The sequence below is a fragment of the Malus sylvestris genome, chromosome 2 (genome assembly GCF_916048215.2).
Source record: "Malus sylvestris chromosome 2, drMalSylv7.2, whole genome shotgun sequence".
Lineage (NCBI taxonomy): Eukaryota > Viridiplantae > Streptophyta > Magnoliopsida > Rosales > Rosaceae > Malus > Malus sylvestris.
The window spans coordinates 1,624,568-1,640,732 of record NC_062261.1 but is presented as its reverse complement, the minus strand read 5'-3'; the positions used below and the strand labels follow the sequence as shown (position 1 = coordinate 1,640,732).

General features: G+C 39.7%; 2 protein-coding genes across 4 annotated transcripts; one reads left to right on the top strand and one right to left on the bottom strand.

Moving 5' to 3' along the window:
- Positions 1 to 2,525: 2,525 nt before the first annotated feature.
- Positions 2,526 to 11,734, top strand: LOC126592178 (synaptotagmin-5-like). Of its 2 annotated transcripts, none has more exons than XM_050257913.1 (13): positions 2,526 to 3,001; positions 3,071 to 3,118; positions 3,218 to 3,338; positions 3,757 to 3,878; positions 3,998 to 4,099; positions 4,326 to 4,400; positions 4,766 to 4,845; positions 4,955 to 5,105; positions 5,204 to 5,434; positions 5,671 to 5,967; positions 10,705 to 10,818; positions 10,951 to 11,214; positions 11,341 to 11,734. In XM_050257913.1, the coding sequence occupies exons 1-12, from the start codon at positions 2,789 to 2,791 to the stop codon at positions 11,095 to 11,097; spliced, it is 1,701 nt and encodes a 566-aa protein (XP_050113870.1). In that variant the 5' UTR covers positions 2,526 to 2,788; the 3' UTR covers positions 11,098 to 11,214; positions 11,341 to 11,734. The 2 variants fall into 2 exon arrangements, with proteins under 2 accessions (XP_050113870.1, XP_050113873.1); XM_050257916.1 differs by having other exon boundaries at positions 2,761 to 2,997; positions 3,068 to 3,118.
- Positions 11,735 to 11,904: 170 nt separating this feature from the next.
- Positions 11,905 to 16,165, bottom strand: LOC126592189 (bifunctional purple acid phosphatase 26-like). 2 transcript variants are annotated; one of them, XM_050257926.1, is made up of 9 exons: positions 15,679 to 16,143; positions 14,907 to 15,134; positions 14,465 to 14,665; positions 14,086 to 14,197; positions 13,697 to 13,923; positions 13,318 to 13,456; positions 13,004 to 13,224; positions 12,640 to 12,761; positions 11,905 to 12,447 (listed from the first exon to the last, which is right to left on the bottom strand). In XM_050257926.1, exons 2-9 carry the CDS (start codon positions 15,102 to 15,104, stop codon positions 12,276 to 12,278), a joined length of 1,392 nt encoding a protein of 463 aa, XP_050113883.1. In that variant the 5' UTR covers positions 15,105 to 15,134; positions 15,679 to 16,143; the 3' UTR covers positions 11,905 to 12,275. The 2 variants fall into 2 exon arrangements, with proteins under 2 accessions (XP_050113883.1, XP_050113879.1); XM_050257922.1 differs by having other exon boundaries at positions 13,004 to 13,456; positions 15,679 to 16,165.

Sequence of the window (16,165 nt, the reverse complement as noted above, 5' to 3'; positions counted from 1 at the left end):
TGATCCACTATGAGATTTACATTATACTCAACATAAGCACCTGAAGTACTAAACGGAATATGTATTAGTTTGGTAATGGTTGGAGCAACAAACTCGGATTCAGCAAGAATCTCATTTTTTTGGTAGTATGACGCGTTGTTTATTAAATTGAGGATATATTATCATTTTGGTCATTATTTAATAGAGATTTTGCACGGAATAACCAAAATGATTGGCAGTGGACAAACTCAATGATCAATTCTATTGATTTCAAATATTAGAAACCAATGTGAAGAATTGCGTTAATCTCATTAACCATTTTGACTAAAAAAAACCTATATAACATTTTGCTAAGAACAAAATAATATTAAACTGCACTTAATTCTTTACTTTTACTATTTATTTTATTTTTTTATAAAAATTTGCTATACTTGGAAATAGGAATTGAAAAGGAATCAAGTTCTCGCATTTTGCTAATAGAGTAGGATTGTCTACTTTGTAAATTCTTCTTCCTTTTGATCCTTTCCTATTTGAAGGTCACACTAAATCACGTCAACATCTTGTGCTGACTTCTTTACAGAAAAAGAAAGATAAAGAGAAAAGTGAGAAGAGAGAGTTTGGAGGAGAGAAAATCGAACTCATATTTTAATTTGGATGAGTTTATGAGTTGTAGTACACTTGTTTTTTTTCGTTTTACACGGTAATAGCATGTGCATTTATTGTGATAAAATTCTATTTCTTTTGTGATTCATGGATCAAGCTTGATTTCCTTTCCAAATATTAAAAAATTAGTTATTACAATTCTTTATTGTTTTCGCATTCACAACACTGAACAAACGATATTTTTTTTTATACTAAATAGAGAGGAACGTATTTAACCTCACAACACTTTTAATTATGTTTAAAAATCACTTCAACAAGCACGAAAACAAACAAAATAAGTATCATTCAAACACATCATTCTCAGTCTCACGCGTAACGAGACCACGATGAATGATAAGCTAAAAATTAACATGCAAGCAAAAGATTATAAATGACGTAAACCATTATCTTAGTACTATATTATTATTTTTATGAGAATAATTTGTAAACAAAATCAAATATTAGGAAATTAGCAAACATTGACCTGCAAAATAAAAACCAATTAAAAACATTTGGCCCTAGAGACAAGGAACACATATCAGCATAACACGTGGAGTGGTTGAGTGGTTGTCCTCATGCAGAAAACGTAGGCGCGAGCGCAGGTAGTGGAAACATCTTACGTGTGGGCCCCGGGGTGGTACCCGTGGCGAATCGATGAGGTGTATATCGTTGTTATACGTAGAGAGATGGTCCTACGTAATCCTCTACGCCGTCGTTTTGCTCACTTACCATTCTCCCAGCACGTGCCGTATCCATTATTCTTTTTCCTTCAAAATCCAACCTAAAAAAATTGGAACATGTCGACTGGTTGGTTGCGACAATGTGCTTGTTCGTTCATGTTTGACTTCGAATCTTTTTGTTTTTACTGTAAAAATTCAGTTAGTTTATCATTTTTCGTATGATGAAAAAGTTCGATAAAAACTAATAGAAAATATTTGAAATTTTATTTATCGTATGTTATTTTTAATTGATAGATTGCAAAATTCTTAATAAACTACATAATTCTTAATTAACAAATTGATTATACGATTGATGATAATGATAATGAGGCTAAATTTTTAAATCAGATTTGCAAGTTTTTTGTTATTACATTTAGTAATTTTCTTTCCCAAAAGAATAGAATTCTCAATAAGTTAGTGATGTGGAATGGGACACAATAACTTGTGCAGATAGGCCGTGGAAAGACCTTGAGACGCTTGAGAAAAATATGTAATAAACCACAAAAAGAGCAACACTATTCTTATCTACATGGTAGCTTTAAAATCCATGGCATGTGCATCTCCGAATACTAGAAGCAAAAAAAGCTTAGCGCATGCGACATAGGTAATCCATCAACAATCGAGAGCTGAATGTTTGATTCGAACTAGCAGCCAATTCAACGTACCATATTACAATCTAAAAAAATAAGTAAAATACAAAAAAAAAAAATTCAAAATTTGCAGTTTGGCCTACTATTTCAAGATTTTGTATTTCATCATAGCATTTTCATTTCAAAATAAAATTAAATAAAATATAACAAAAGACTTATAACTCAGTTGATTATAAATAGGGAGTTTTAAAGAAAAGTTACGGTACTGTTCACTTTAACGAAAAATTACATTTTTACACTAAAAAGTCAAACATGTTACTATTCACTTTACCATTTATTTTGTCCTTATCATTAAAATTCAAAATTTTCAAACCATTTTCATTAGTTTTTTCTATAAATATCCGCTTTTGCGCTCAACGTCACGAGATTGACTTTCATGTCCCACTGTCCTGAACAAATAGGTGGCGCGTAGTTGCCATTAGGCTAACGGTCGCGTGTCAGACGTCAACTATTTTTTCTCCGATCTCATACAAGTGTCCCAATTTGTAAATTATGTATTTATTTTGTTTTGTAATTGTCCTATTGTCGGCACGCAAAGCATTCCTTTCACTCTCTCTGCGTCGGAGACAACCAACCCCCGCCCTCCACCCACCGCTTCCTCCGCCCATATCTTCACTACCCCGAAGAAAAATTAAGAAAATCGAGATTAATTACCATAATTAAGACTCCATAATCTTAATTATATAATTATATTTGCATTTACGATTTGATACCCCACTCACTCTCTCTCTCTCTCTCTCTCGCTCTTTCTCTTACCAACCGACTGAGCAGCGGCAGCCCCAAATCTCGACCAATCCAATGGCCTTCGTTTTCGGATTATTTCTCGGAATACTTGTCGGACTCGCAATCATTCTCCTCTTTGTCCGGTTCGAGAACCACCGGTCCAAGCTCCGGTCCGAGCTGGCCACCACTGTGGCCGCTTTTGCTCGAATGACCGTCGAGGACTCCAGAAAGCTCTTGCCTCCCGAGTTTTACCCATCCTGGGTCGTCTTCTCTCACCGCCAGAAGTTGAGCTCCCAACTCTCTCTCTCCCATCAGAATCTCCGGCGACTAATGTATTTTCCTTGAATTTTTCAGTTGGCATGGCTCAATTCTCACCTCGAAAAGATGTGGCCTTATGTCAATGAGGTAAAGATCCATCTGGGGTTTCTGTATTTTTCCAAAATTTTATAACTTTGATAAATTTTGATGATTTTTTGAGGTGGGTTTCTAAAAATGGTGGTGCAGGCAGCGTCCGAGCTGATAAAGACATCCGTGGAGCCAGTTCTGGAGCAGTACAGACCAATCATATTGTCCTCACTCAAATTTTCCAAGTTCACTCTTGGTACGGTGGCACCTCAGTTTACAGGTCAGTTCAATTTATTTAACGATCGAAAAAAAGGTTGTCTCTTTTAATTCTTTGTGCTTGTTTGGAAAATGGGGTTTCCTTATTTTTCACAAAGATGTCACATTTCCTTATTTTTCACCACAACTTGATTGATCATGTAGGTAATCCCTAAATATATCTGTAAGTCATGAACTTAGAGTTAGGCATACTCCTAAGTAGTTTCTAAGTTGAATCGCGTTATGGCCGTGAGCATGCCAGTTGTTTCTGGTTCTGTTTTTAAGGATTATGTATAGTATAGATGATAGCGGATCAAAATCTTCCAATTTGTTATGGTTTTCGATATCATTAAAAGCAGGAGCGTTAAATGAAGCTTCTGCAAAGCAATAAGCATTCATTAACGTCGGGGTTGTAATGAGAGAGGTTTTTTTTTTTTCATTAGGCGTTTCTATAGTTGAAGGTGGAGGTGACAGTATCACTATGGAGTTGGAAATGCAGTGGGATGGAAATCCGAGTATAATACTTGCTATCAAGACTTTAGTTGGCGTAGCACTACCTGTGCAGGTAATCTGCAACTTAATGCCTACTTGCTTCCGGCAGTAGAGGTTTTTTTTCTTCTAAAGCTCATGATAAGAATATATATACTTTTATCTTTGATTGATAACTGATATGTTGATTTTCAGGTGAAAGATATTGGATTCACGGGGGTATTCAGGCTGATCTTCAAGCCTCTGGTTGACGAGTTTCCGTGCTTTGGAGCTGTTTGTTACTCATTGAGAGAAAAGGTAGCTTCTATTTCTAGAGCCATGTTTAAAAGAATTTTGAATGGAGGTTACATATTTCGCATAAAATAGCATACCCTGCGTAAAGCGGGAGCCTTGTGCACTGGGTACGACCTTTTTATTTGTAGGATTATTGATATTCTGTCATCAATAGCTAGCTGAATGCTGTTAGATTGCCGGAGACACAATCAACAACTCCGATTTAGCAACTGTGTTTTGTTGTTTGCAGAAAAAGTTAGATTTTAAGCTTAAAGTTGTGGGTGGCGACATATCTGCATTACCTGGGATATCTGATGCAATTGAGGTTTGAGCAATTCCACAGTTTTTTCTTTCTTAATTGATTCTTGCACTTATGTATGATTTATATTTTGTCATCTGGCAACTCACATGCAGACATCAGGTTTCATACATCCTTGCTTGTAAATTAAATCAAACCAATTGAACGGCTGGAAGGGATGACTTTGCAAGATACGTATAATAGTCTTTAAACGATATACGACTTAGTAGGTCTTATTTCATACATGCAGGATCAGTTTTATCATACTTGCTTTGCATTAAAATGAACAGTACTTTCCAACACTAGAAGAGTTAGGAGGTCTTATTAAATATATGCAGCATTTGTTTTATCATACATACTTGGTTTAATTGAGAGGCATAATATTTATACAGGGGACAATACGGGATGCCGTTGAAGATTCAATTACATGGCCTGTTCGGAAAGTTTTTCCCATTTTGCCAGGGGATTACAGGTAAAGGAGAATGCACAGGATTGTCCATTTCTCACCTATCAATATTTGTTAAATCATTTATTCAATGGTTTTAATTTTTTTTTTAACACTATTAACTTCATTTGGTTAGTGATCTGGAGTTAAAGCCAGTCGGAATGCTAGAGGTGAAACTTGTGCAGGCAAAGGAGTTAACAAATAAAGACATGGTGGGAAAATCAGATCCGTTTGCAAGACTATACATACGACCTTTACCCAACAGAATGAAAAGAAGCAAAACCATTGTAAATATTCGGATCTTCTTATATATCCATGCATTTACTTATTTGTTTTTCTTTTAATTGGGTTTGAAGAAACTCTATATTTTTGTCTTCCTCGTCAGAACAATGATTTGAATCCAATCTGGAATGAGCACTTTGAATTTATTGTTGAAGATGAATCGACTCAACATTTGGTGGTCAAAGTGTATGATGATGAGGGGTTTCAAGCATCTGAGCTCATTGGATGTGCTCAAGTACAACTAAGTGAGCTTCAGCCTGGTAAAGTGAAGGATGTCTGGTTGAAGCTGGTTAAAAGCTTGGATGTCCAAAGAGATAATAAAAACCGCGGGCAGGTTAGAAGACTAATCTTCATCCTATGGGTCACTAATAACAGCAATTAATTTTGAGATGCTTTACGGATCATACTATGAATGGCTATTGGAATTTACACCTCTCTGTGGATGGATGGCTACTGGAATTTGAAATTAGATCATAATATATGCTCCAACCCGCTATAGTTGTATTTTCTTTCTGATATATTATGAGACGAATTTTCACTTTTTCTTAAACGTTTTTCTTTCTGTTTTAGGTGCATTTGGAGCTGTTATATTGTCCATTTGGCATGGAGAATGGCTTCGCTAATCCTTTTACTTCCAACTCTGCAATGACCTCTTTGGAAAAGGTGCTTAACAGTGGAATGAACGGAACAGATGCTACTGAAAGTGAAAAGGAAGCCGCACAGAAGAAAAGGGAGGTCATAATTAGAGGTGTACTAACTATTACTATGATATCTGCTGAGGACTTGCCACCTGCTGATCTCATGGGGAAGGCTGATCCTTACATAATACTCACCTTAAAGAAATCAGGATCAAAAAACAAAACTAGGGTAAGATTCTGAATGCCAAAAGACTCTAGTTTTAATTGCCCGTCATAACGCTTGCTGCCTTGTTCATTTGTGTAGTTGTAGCCTATAAGTTTTGTTTGTTTTTTTTTTTTTGGGTCAAACGATAGATTTTGTTAGATTAGATGTTAGGAAAGATGAGAGAAAATCGGTTACGGTGGTTTGGACATGTGCAAAGAAGGCCTACTGACGCTCCGATTAGAAGATGCGACTATGGGACAGAGGTTCAGGGCCGAAGGGGTAGAGGAAGACCTAAGAAAACTTTGGAAGAGACTCTAAGAAAAGACTTAGAGTACTTGGATCTAACGAAGGACATGACACAGGACCGAGCACAATGGCGTTCTAAGATTCATGTAGCCGATCCCACTCAGTGACTTGGATTTTCCAAGTCTCCAACCGAGAAGTTTTCCTCACTCAGGAAATTAAGGGAACACTACCTCAACCTACATGCTCCACTCACAAAGCTCCAACAAAAGAAAATTCAAAGAACTTAGAGAAGAAGGCTTTGGTGTATTTAACACAATACGTTGAAATGAAGGAAAGCTTATTTATTGATATCCCCGATAAGCTACAAATATGTACATATACATGAGTCAAAATAAACAAACAAGAGAGAGCCTTCACAAAGGTTGCTTAGGAGAAGTCGCAGCAGTCGGTAGAGCCCCAGAAAGAGAAGGCACCGGAGGGGGATCATTCGGAGCCTCAGTACTGGACAGAACCCTAGAAGGAGGAGGCATCAGAGGTTGATCATTAGGAGCTTCATTACGCGGTACAGCCCCAGAAGACGAAGGCAATAAATGCCTTTGGAACAAACCCACAAATCTCTGATGATCAAGTAAAACCTGACCATCAGATTCCTTCATCTGGTCCAGCTTCCTCTTCATGTTTGTAGCATAGTCATGTGCGAGACGGTGCAACTGTTTATTCTCATGCTTGAGCCCTCTAATCTCCTGTTTGAGACTCATCACTTCAGCCGCCAATGATTCAACTTGGCGGGTTCGAGCAAATAGGCGTTGGGCCATATTAGACACAGAACCTGCACACTGAACACTGAGAGCCAGAGAATCCTTAACAGCTAACTCATCAGATCGTTTGGAAAGTAGTCTGTTATCTTTGGGAGTGAGAAGGTTCCTGGCCACCACCGCAGCGGTCATATCATTCTTCATAACGGAATCCCCAACGGTAAGAGGACCAGTAGGGGAGACGAAGGATGGGCGCCATATGTTGTCTGGAGAAGGCGGGGCTGCCTCTTCAACAAGGTTCAAGTCAAAACGACGGTCGGAGGGGCCAGACATTTTCAAAGGTGTTGAAGAGAGAAGAGGTCGAACAAATCAAGATCTTAGAAGTGTAAGAATGGAGCTTCTACTGGTGGAGATTCAAGTGTGCTTTGGAACTTAATGCCAGCCCCTATAAAAATCTGCACTCAACGGAGCTTCAGAAATCGAAGAGGCGCCTGCTCAGAAATCGAAGAGGCGTTTGCTTTCTCAAAAGCTGGGCTGCTCAGAGACCACGAGGGTCGATCTCAGAAATCGAAGAGGCGTCTGCTTTCTCAAAAGTTGGGCTGCTCAAAGACCACGAAGGCCGATCTCAGAAATCGAAGAGGCGCTTGCTTTCTCAAAAGTTGGGCTGCTCAGAGACCACGAGGGCCGATCTCAGAAATCGAAGAGGCACCTACTTTTCCAGCCTTGGCAGCACCTGTCACACGCACACTCAGCTTTGCGGAAATTATGGGCATTCTGTCGAAGACTTCTGGTGAAGTAGAAAGCACATGAGTCTTACTGTTCAATCACCCACTTCCCACACGCAATAGTAGCTCATGTGTATCACAGATAACTTTGCCAAAGTTCTCTGCCAAAGTTGAGCACGTGAAGCTTGCAGCTTCCACTACATCGCTCTGACCAAGACGGGTAAAAGAATAGCAAAGAAACAGCACTAACAAAGTTTAGACACATAAATTTTGAAGGTCTAGCTACCCCATATTATTACCCACAAGGGTAAAGGAACAGTATCACTGCTGGATAATTGGAAAGTCCCTGTGTGTCAACCTCTGTGCTTCGTGGCAAGGTAGACTAGCAAACATGCCCAACCTTTACTCACATTCGAGAAAACACTCCCAACAAGATTGCTTGCTCCAAAATCGAAGAGGCACCGTCCTCCGAATCTCGAGAGCCAGACTCCCAACATGACTACTTTCTCAAAAATCGAAGAGAGGGTAAAGGAACAGTACCATTGCTGGATAATTGGAAAGTCCCTGTGTGTCAACCTCTGTGCTTCGTGGCAAGGTAGACTAGCAAACATGCCCAACCTTTACTCACATTCGAGAAAACACTCCCAACAAGATTGCTTGCTCCAAAATCGAAGAGGCACCGCCCTCCGAATCTCGAGAGCCAGACTCCCAACATGATTACCTTCTCAAAAATCGAAGAGACACCGCTCTCCGAATCTCGAGAGCCAGACCCCCAGCAGGATTGCTTTCTCAAAAATCGAAGAGACATCGTTATCCGAATCTCGAGAGCCAGATCCCTGATAGGATTGCTTGTTCGAAAACCGAAGAGGCAACACTTTCCCAACTACAAGAGCCGGATCTCCTTGGATAAAGCTGTCTGTAATCTTCACACGCAACATCAGCTTTCCACATACCACAGACCACTTTTTCAAAGTGCTCTGACAGGGTAAAGGAATAGCATTACTACTTGTTGTTAAGGAGACTCCTATATATGTCAACCTCCATCCCCAACGGACAGACAGACCTGCAAAAATGCTCAACCCTTCCTCATATATGAGAGGGCACTCTCAACGAAGCCTTTCGAAATATTCAGCTTTCTTTCCCCCCGATAATACCTCTGCAAACAAGTTATACTAGAGCAAGAATATCTCATATCATCAGGGTTAAAAGCAAGAGTATCCCATATCATGCTTTTTCCTTGTCTTTTCCTTTGGCCTTGTTCTTACCTGCAAGACAAGGAGAAAGAGAGCAATCAGTCAGCACTTGGAATCAAGCTTCCAGCCAGGAACTGACTGCCTGGAACTTACTTACCTGGCATTGCTCTCGAGTACTCATCTTCAACATCTTATGCTTCCAGGGAAGATACCGCATCTGCCTGAGGAACAGATAGGGCAAGTGAGAAGGATACAAGGAAGCATGTGGAGACAAGCGTAACAGCACACGTGCCGATACATCCATTACTCTGTCAAAGCAAAAGTACCCCATATCAGTAGGGTCGAACGTACTCTAGATTTGATGGACTTGTTTTGACCCTCAAATTCTTCAGTCGGCCTTATACTCTGGAGGAAACCAGAAAACCCTCCAGCTCAGTTCAAGAATAAGCCTGTGGAAAGTTACTTCTTCAAAAGCAAAAGTATCCCATATCATCTCTTCTCATTTTTCTTCTCTTTATCCTTCATGCTGCCTGCAAGATAGGGAGAATGTGAACAATCAGCCGGAGCTCTGATTGCTTACCTTGTCTGTCACCTCTTTCAGCAAATCCCCTAGCTCGGCAACTTGAGGGACTCCTACTACATGGTTTGTATCGCGCTTGACCAAGCCTGAAACTACAAGTAAGCTTCAAGTGAAATTGATACATTACCTTGTGCATCTCCACCAGTTAAAGATACCACCCCTGGATGGAGGAAGAGTACTTCCAGAGAAGATGCCACATCTACCTGTGAGACAGATAAGGCAAGTCAAGACGATACCACATTCCGATACTTAGAAGTTTCGTGATTACGAGATCATTCTCCCACAATATTTCCTAATGTCATTTGTACTAAATCATTCACCTGTACTCACTAAAGGAAAGCTTGAACCTATGTACTTGTGTAAACCCTTCACAATTAATGAGAACTCCTCTATTCCGTGGACGTAGCCAATCTGGGTGAACCACGTACATCTTGTGTTTGCTTTCCTATCTATATCCATTTATATACTTATCCACACTAATGATCGGAGCAATCTAGCGAAGATCACAAAAAGCGACCGTTTTCGCTACCTAGGATATATCGTGCAAGAGAACGGAGAATTAGAGAGATCTCAACCATAGAATAGAAGTTGGATAGATGAAGTGTAAGAGTGCATCCGGCGGGTTGTGTAACCGTCGTAGGCCACTGAAGCTCAAGGGAAAATTTTATAGGACGGCAATAAGGCCAGCGATGTTGTATGGCACAGAATGTTGGGCGGTGAAGCATCAACACGTACACAAAATGGGTGTGGCGGAGACGAGGATGCTTCGTGGGATGTGTGGGCACACAAGAAATGATAAGATTGGAAATGAGGATATTCGAGGTAAAGTAGGAGTGGCCGAAATTGAAGGAAAGATGAGAGAAAATCGGTTCCGGTGATTTGGACATGTGCAAAGAAGGCCTACTGACGCTCCGGTTCGAAGATGTGACTACGGGACAGAGGTTCAGGGCCAAAGGGGTAGAGGAAGACCTAGGAAAACTTTGGAAGAGACTCTAAGAAAAGACTTAGAGTACTTGGTTCTAACGGAGGACATGACACAAAACCGAGCGCAATGGCGTTCTAGGATTCATATAGCCGACCCCACTTAGTGGGAAAAGGCTTTGTTGTTGTTGTTGTTGTTGTTGTTGTAGATGTTAGATTAGCCACCAAAGGGGTTTAAACCCACGTCGTCATGCAAGGGCTCAACACCTTTCCACCATTATGGTAAAGGGCCACTTGCTCCTTTAAGTTTTGTTGATCTTTAAAATTATTTGTCCTCTCAGGTAGTTAACGACAACTTGAATCCTGTTTGGAATCAAACTTTTGACTTTGTTGTCGAGGATGGATTGCATGACATGCTCATGCTCGAAGTCTGGGACCACGACACTTTCGGCAAGGTACTAGTTTTTTCAGTTCTTCATATGATTTTTACTTTCGAACGTGATGGCAATGTTTCTCAACTGTCTCATGGTGGCTTTGACCTTTACTTTCTGACGTGTCCTAACCTAGGCCCTTCTCGTATCGTGCAGGACTATATGGGCAGATGCATCATGACCCTCACTAGGGTTATCTTAGAAGGGGAATACCAAGACTCGATACCGCTAGATGGGGCCAAATCCGGGAAATTGAACGTGCAGCTTAAGTGGAATGCCCAACCAATTTACCGTGATTCTTAATTGATCTATGTCGACTGTTGCATGGCTAACGGTGGATCGAAGATGTACTATCCGCCCAGAGATGTATACAGAGCACCAAAGACACCTTCACAAATGCTTGATTCACAAACATGGAAGGTACTCAGATGGTGTACATTTAGTTTTTTCATAGTACCTGTCATAAATGTAGTGAAGTTGTATACCGTATTACCGATCAGATTCTACGCGCGGGGTTACTCAGTTCCTCTTTGCCTGGATTGTCAGATTATATATGGACCTGCGTTACTGTGTATTTGTTGCGGGATTCTGCATCTTCGCCTTCGGTTACGGTTTACTACTCCCATCTTTTCCAGCTGCGTTGTGGTTCGTTTGGAGGGGTTCTTATGTCACTGCCCGCCTGACTGTCGCGGAAAATGCATGGTTAATAGGATCGGATGCCACATTGCGAGCTTTGGTGACATTTCAGTATTTTGACCGAGTTAATTTTAAGAAAACTAATAAAAATGACTTAAAAACTTTGAGTTTTAAATAGTAAAATGAATAGTACCAGGATTGACTTTTTAGTGTTAAAATGTGGTTTTTCGTTAAAGTAAACAGTACCGAGAGCTTTTCGTTAAAGTTCTCTTAATTTTATGCTGGATTTTCTCATTTGATTCAATGGTGCCCGATGACTTGGTTGCCTTATTTGCTCGCATTTATTTTTATTTTTTATTTATGTATGCGAAAGCTGGCAACCACTTTGGCTTGCATTCTCATCCTGTAATGTTGCACGATGATTTGAACAGTCTATTTTCTAAGCCCCTCTTCAACGATCATATGTGCCCAAAATTAACTAAATCTGAAATCTCATAGGCATTTAAAAGTAGTCAGCAAATAGACAAGCCATGTTTCTCCCCACGATGCTAAAACTTCAGCTAGATTAATCGAACAATTTAACGACTTGAAATTTTGCACTGTTGAAGTTTAAAGGCTAACTCAGAGTTCACATGGTTCCAATCATCGAAGGGCCCGATCGACGTGATCGATTATTCATCAGTACATAGCATTTTCGTCCATGAACTTCCTAACATTATGCTTCTTCAGACCTGTGATTAGTACCCCTGCATTACCAAAACTCAGTACCAAACACGTTTACTAAGTTGGATTACCGAAAAGTGATTGCTCCCTGTTTTGGCAACGAAAATATGAAGACGGTATGGCTATGCTTGCCAATACTGGTTATGCAATACAAATGCGTCCGCTGCAGTTTTCTTCCCTTCATCATTGCGGTTCCAATGGTAGAGTGCGTGTGTCCTGTTCATAAGCTCGAGCGTGGAATGCCCATAGCTTGCTTCTCGGAATGCAGAATAATCTGGTTGTGGATCCCTATACCTACAGACACCATAGAACATGTGTTAGTCAAGACTGTCCGCACAAAAGGAACTCGATTTCCCTACCGACTGTTGGTGATCAAATCAACGAAATGAAATTATGTCTCTTAAATTATGCTATCCTGTTTCAACTGATCTTTTTACTTATTAACGAAACAAAATCGTAATAAAGAAACTAGACTAGAGTTCCTACCGTGCAGCCAGTCCTTCATTGTTCCCTCCATCTCCAACATTTACATATACAGGAGCTGATTTGTCTGGTATGGGGTACCAGATACCACTCGTTATGTTGTATTGTATATTGGAGATACGATACTGAAATAAAAAGGGAAGAAAAATGTGACCCACAATCTAGCGATGAAATGGCACAAATTGTATGAATAACACGAAATGTCCGTTAAGTATTACAAACTTCAATGGACCTCGATGCTAGAATAACAGAATTGTGTACACAAAGATGTATGGAATTATAAGATTCTACTCCAACGTTGAATGCCGTATCAAGTCATATCATATAATAGGATACGATAGAAAACATAAAAGGTAAAGAATCATACCGATCTCTCATAAGCATGGACGTGGCCAGCAAACACCACATCAACTTTGTATTGAACGAACCAACTCTCAAACACCGCTCGCATGCTTTCACCTTCCTTGAAATGAGCGTCATTACTATTGTACATTGGAATATGCATAAGGACTATGAGCCAAGGTGTCTTTTCCCTGTCAACCTTTTTCAATTCTTCTGCTAGCCACAGATATTGGGGCGTGTACTTCACTGGTGACGAAGTTAATAACTGATGTAAGGTGTACTGGCACAAAATAGAAAGTGTCTGTTCACATATTTGAAGGTGTAGGAATGTACAATTACCAAATGGGGAGTAACTGGACAACACGATTATATGAGCTGATGCACGTCTGATGGCATACCAAAGAGGATTGCTACTATTAGAGGCCAAATAAGGAGTAGCATACCGGTGAAGATAGTTCTTGAACGGAGTAATTTCTCCCTAGAAAATGTACAAAACTAATAGTTAGATAAACCAATAATTTTTAGGTTGCACTGTTAACGTGATAGGAGTTGCGGAACACAACAAATCATGTATATAAACTTATTTAGATATCACTAATATTTTACAACTTTTTTATGTTGCAGATATATTTTCATCGCATAGAGTTCTAAGGCAGAATAATAAAAAAAGACTAGTGACAAAAGTAACTCAGACAGTTAGATATGCTTGATACTTTACCATAGAAGGCCTGTAATCAATGTCATGATTGCCAGTAGACCACATCCATGACTGATATGCAGTACTTTGCTCAACGAATCGAGCCCATGTGTCCCACCGTAAACCTATGTCATTATACTCATATCTATCAGCATAGGAAAGATCTCCAACGTATAAAACAGCCTGTCCTGCACTATTCATATAGTGCTCAAGAGTTGACAGAGAGTTAAACGTCTGACCCAAATCACCTGCAACATACAGATAATGATTTATTAGGAGAAACTACATAATTCAACATTATTTTACATAAAGAATGACAAGAATTCCTAGGGTACAAGTATATCAGGCTGTGGTCACAGCTTAGAGAAACTAACTGTTATCGGACCCTTTGCAGAGAGAAAACAACTCACCTATGATCCCAAATGTGTAGTGAGAATTTGGGTCGACCTTTGGAGGTGTTGTAAACCAAAATTCTCGAGATGAACTGCCATTTCCAATTTCGTAATAGTACTTTGTGTCATACTGAAAACAAGAAACAATTGATGGTTTAGTGAAACTATAAGCAAGTGAATGGACAATTTCTTATATTGAGTCTAAATCATACAACAAGGTGGAAGCATAATTTGGGGAACTTGGAGGCACCAATTAACAGAGCCGATAAAAACTTTAAATTTACATTATTGACTGAGACGACATCGTTGACACAAGCTTTTCATGATAGCAAACCCAGAGAGAAAATGACACCATATATGCTTCTACTAGTATACTTCACAAAGTAATCATGGCTACCTCAAGGCCACCAACAAGACAGTGATGGATGTAGCCAGACTTATACTGGTAGTAGGTGTAGTTTGTCACGACCCCCTTAGCAGAAAACTCGTATTTTTTATCTGATGTACCATACTGCACTTTACTATCCCCTGGTTCATCGGGCATAACCCACGAGATGATTACAGCCTTTCCATCATAGTCACCTTGGGTGATATGCACCTGCAATGAATGTTTGAAGTGTATAAGAACATTACAACTCAAAACATCAAAGAACATTACAACTCAAAACATCAATATTGTAAAGGATTTTTCATCCTATTCATATTAATTATAGCACTTTTGAGTTAATCAGAATTGTTGGAAGAAATCAGCAACCGTAACTTTCCACATCCCGAATTCTGAAAAACTATACAATGTGCCTATTTTTCTACAGCGATATCAAATAGCTATGAATTCTCACTTGTTGTGGAGCATTGTAACCCTTTGGCACCGCAAATACTTTATGGTCCAGAGGCATATCAACCGCTGGATACTCAGATCGTAAGAAAGTACTCGTAATTCCTGCTGCTTTCCCATTCGCCAAAAAGCTCAACACGACAAAAGAGGTAATAATAATTCCAAGCAATGTGGACTCCATCCTAGTAACCGCTGCCATCATTGTTCATTCAGCAAATTACAGTAAAACTAACTGCACCAAAAAGAAGAACAATAAGCAATCAGCCATATCGATGACCAAGTATCCAATGCCAGATGGTTGATAAACACGAACACCAACTAAAGACGAAACAGTTGATGAAAATCGAAAGGGATAGAAGACCATTTTCGCTTTTTCCGTGGAAAATGATCCTCCTCACAGTCGAGGCCATATCAAATTTTCAAACTTTCACAAACCCCTTAACTTTTACTTCAAAAATTTTGCAATTTATAATCCAACAACGAGTATAAATCACTCCAACAAGATCAAAGCATCAAACTTTATTAAAAAAAAAAAATCACTTACTAGAGTTAGAGATAGATATAAACAGCTGATTTGAGTAAACCATTACAATTACTAATCAAATTTAACAAATCCCATTAAAATTCCAATTGAATTTCTGCTGAATACAAACATTTCCAATCCACATTAACACACAAGAACACAACTAAATAACTAAAAACTCATTCATCATTGACTAGTTAGCACTAAAAGAAACTTTCAAAGTTAGAGAGAGAGAGAGAGAGAGAGAGAGTACCAGAAGTTCATAGCTTGAAGAGGCTGAGGAGCGAGAGAGAGAGTGAGCTATATAATAGTCGGAGTAGAAGGCGTATGAGTTGTCGTGGCGCAGCATAGGTTAGAGGAAACCATTATCCTCATCCAAAGCGATATCTTGGAGCGCAGCTGGCGAGCTGGGACTGGTCAGTTCTGATTACTATCCGATGAAACATGGTCCATCACCGCTCGATACGGCCATCCAAAGGACATGGGGGACCTAACTCAGTGCAGCGCATATGATCAACGTGCTCGAAATCGGTTATGGACCCCGAGTTACAACCCAACTGAAAGTTGTGAGCCCAAGACAAAAGAAAACCTCAAAGAAATCCTAACAACTTCCATCCGCCGCCGCCGTGGGAAAGACCCCAACCACCCACCTTCCGCGTAAATCGGAAAAAGTGGCGGTGTTGATTACTGCATGCAGAATCGGATTGCGGGATCGATGGGGAGACGAGGCAATGGGAATG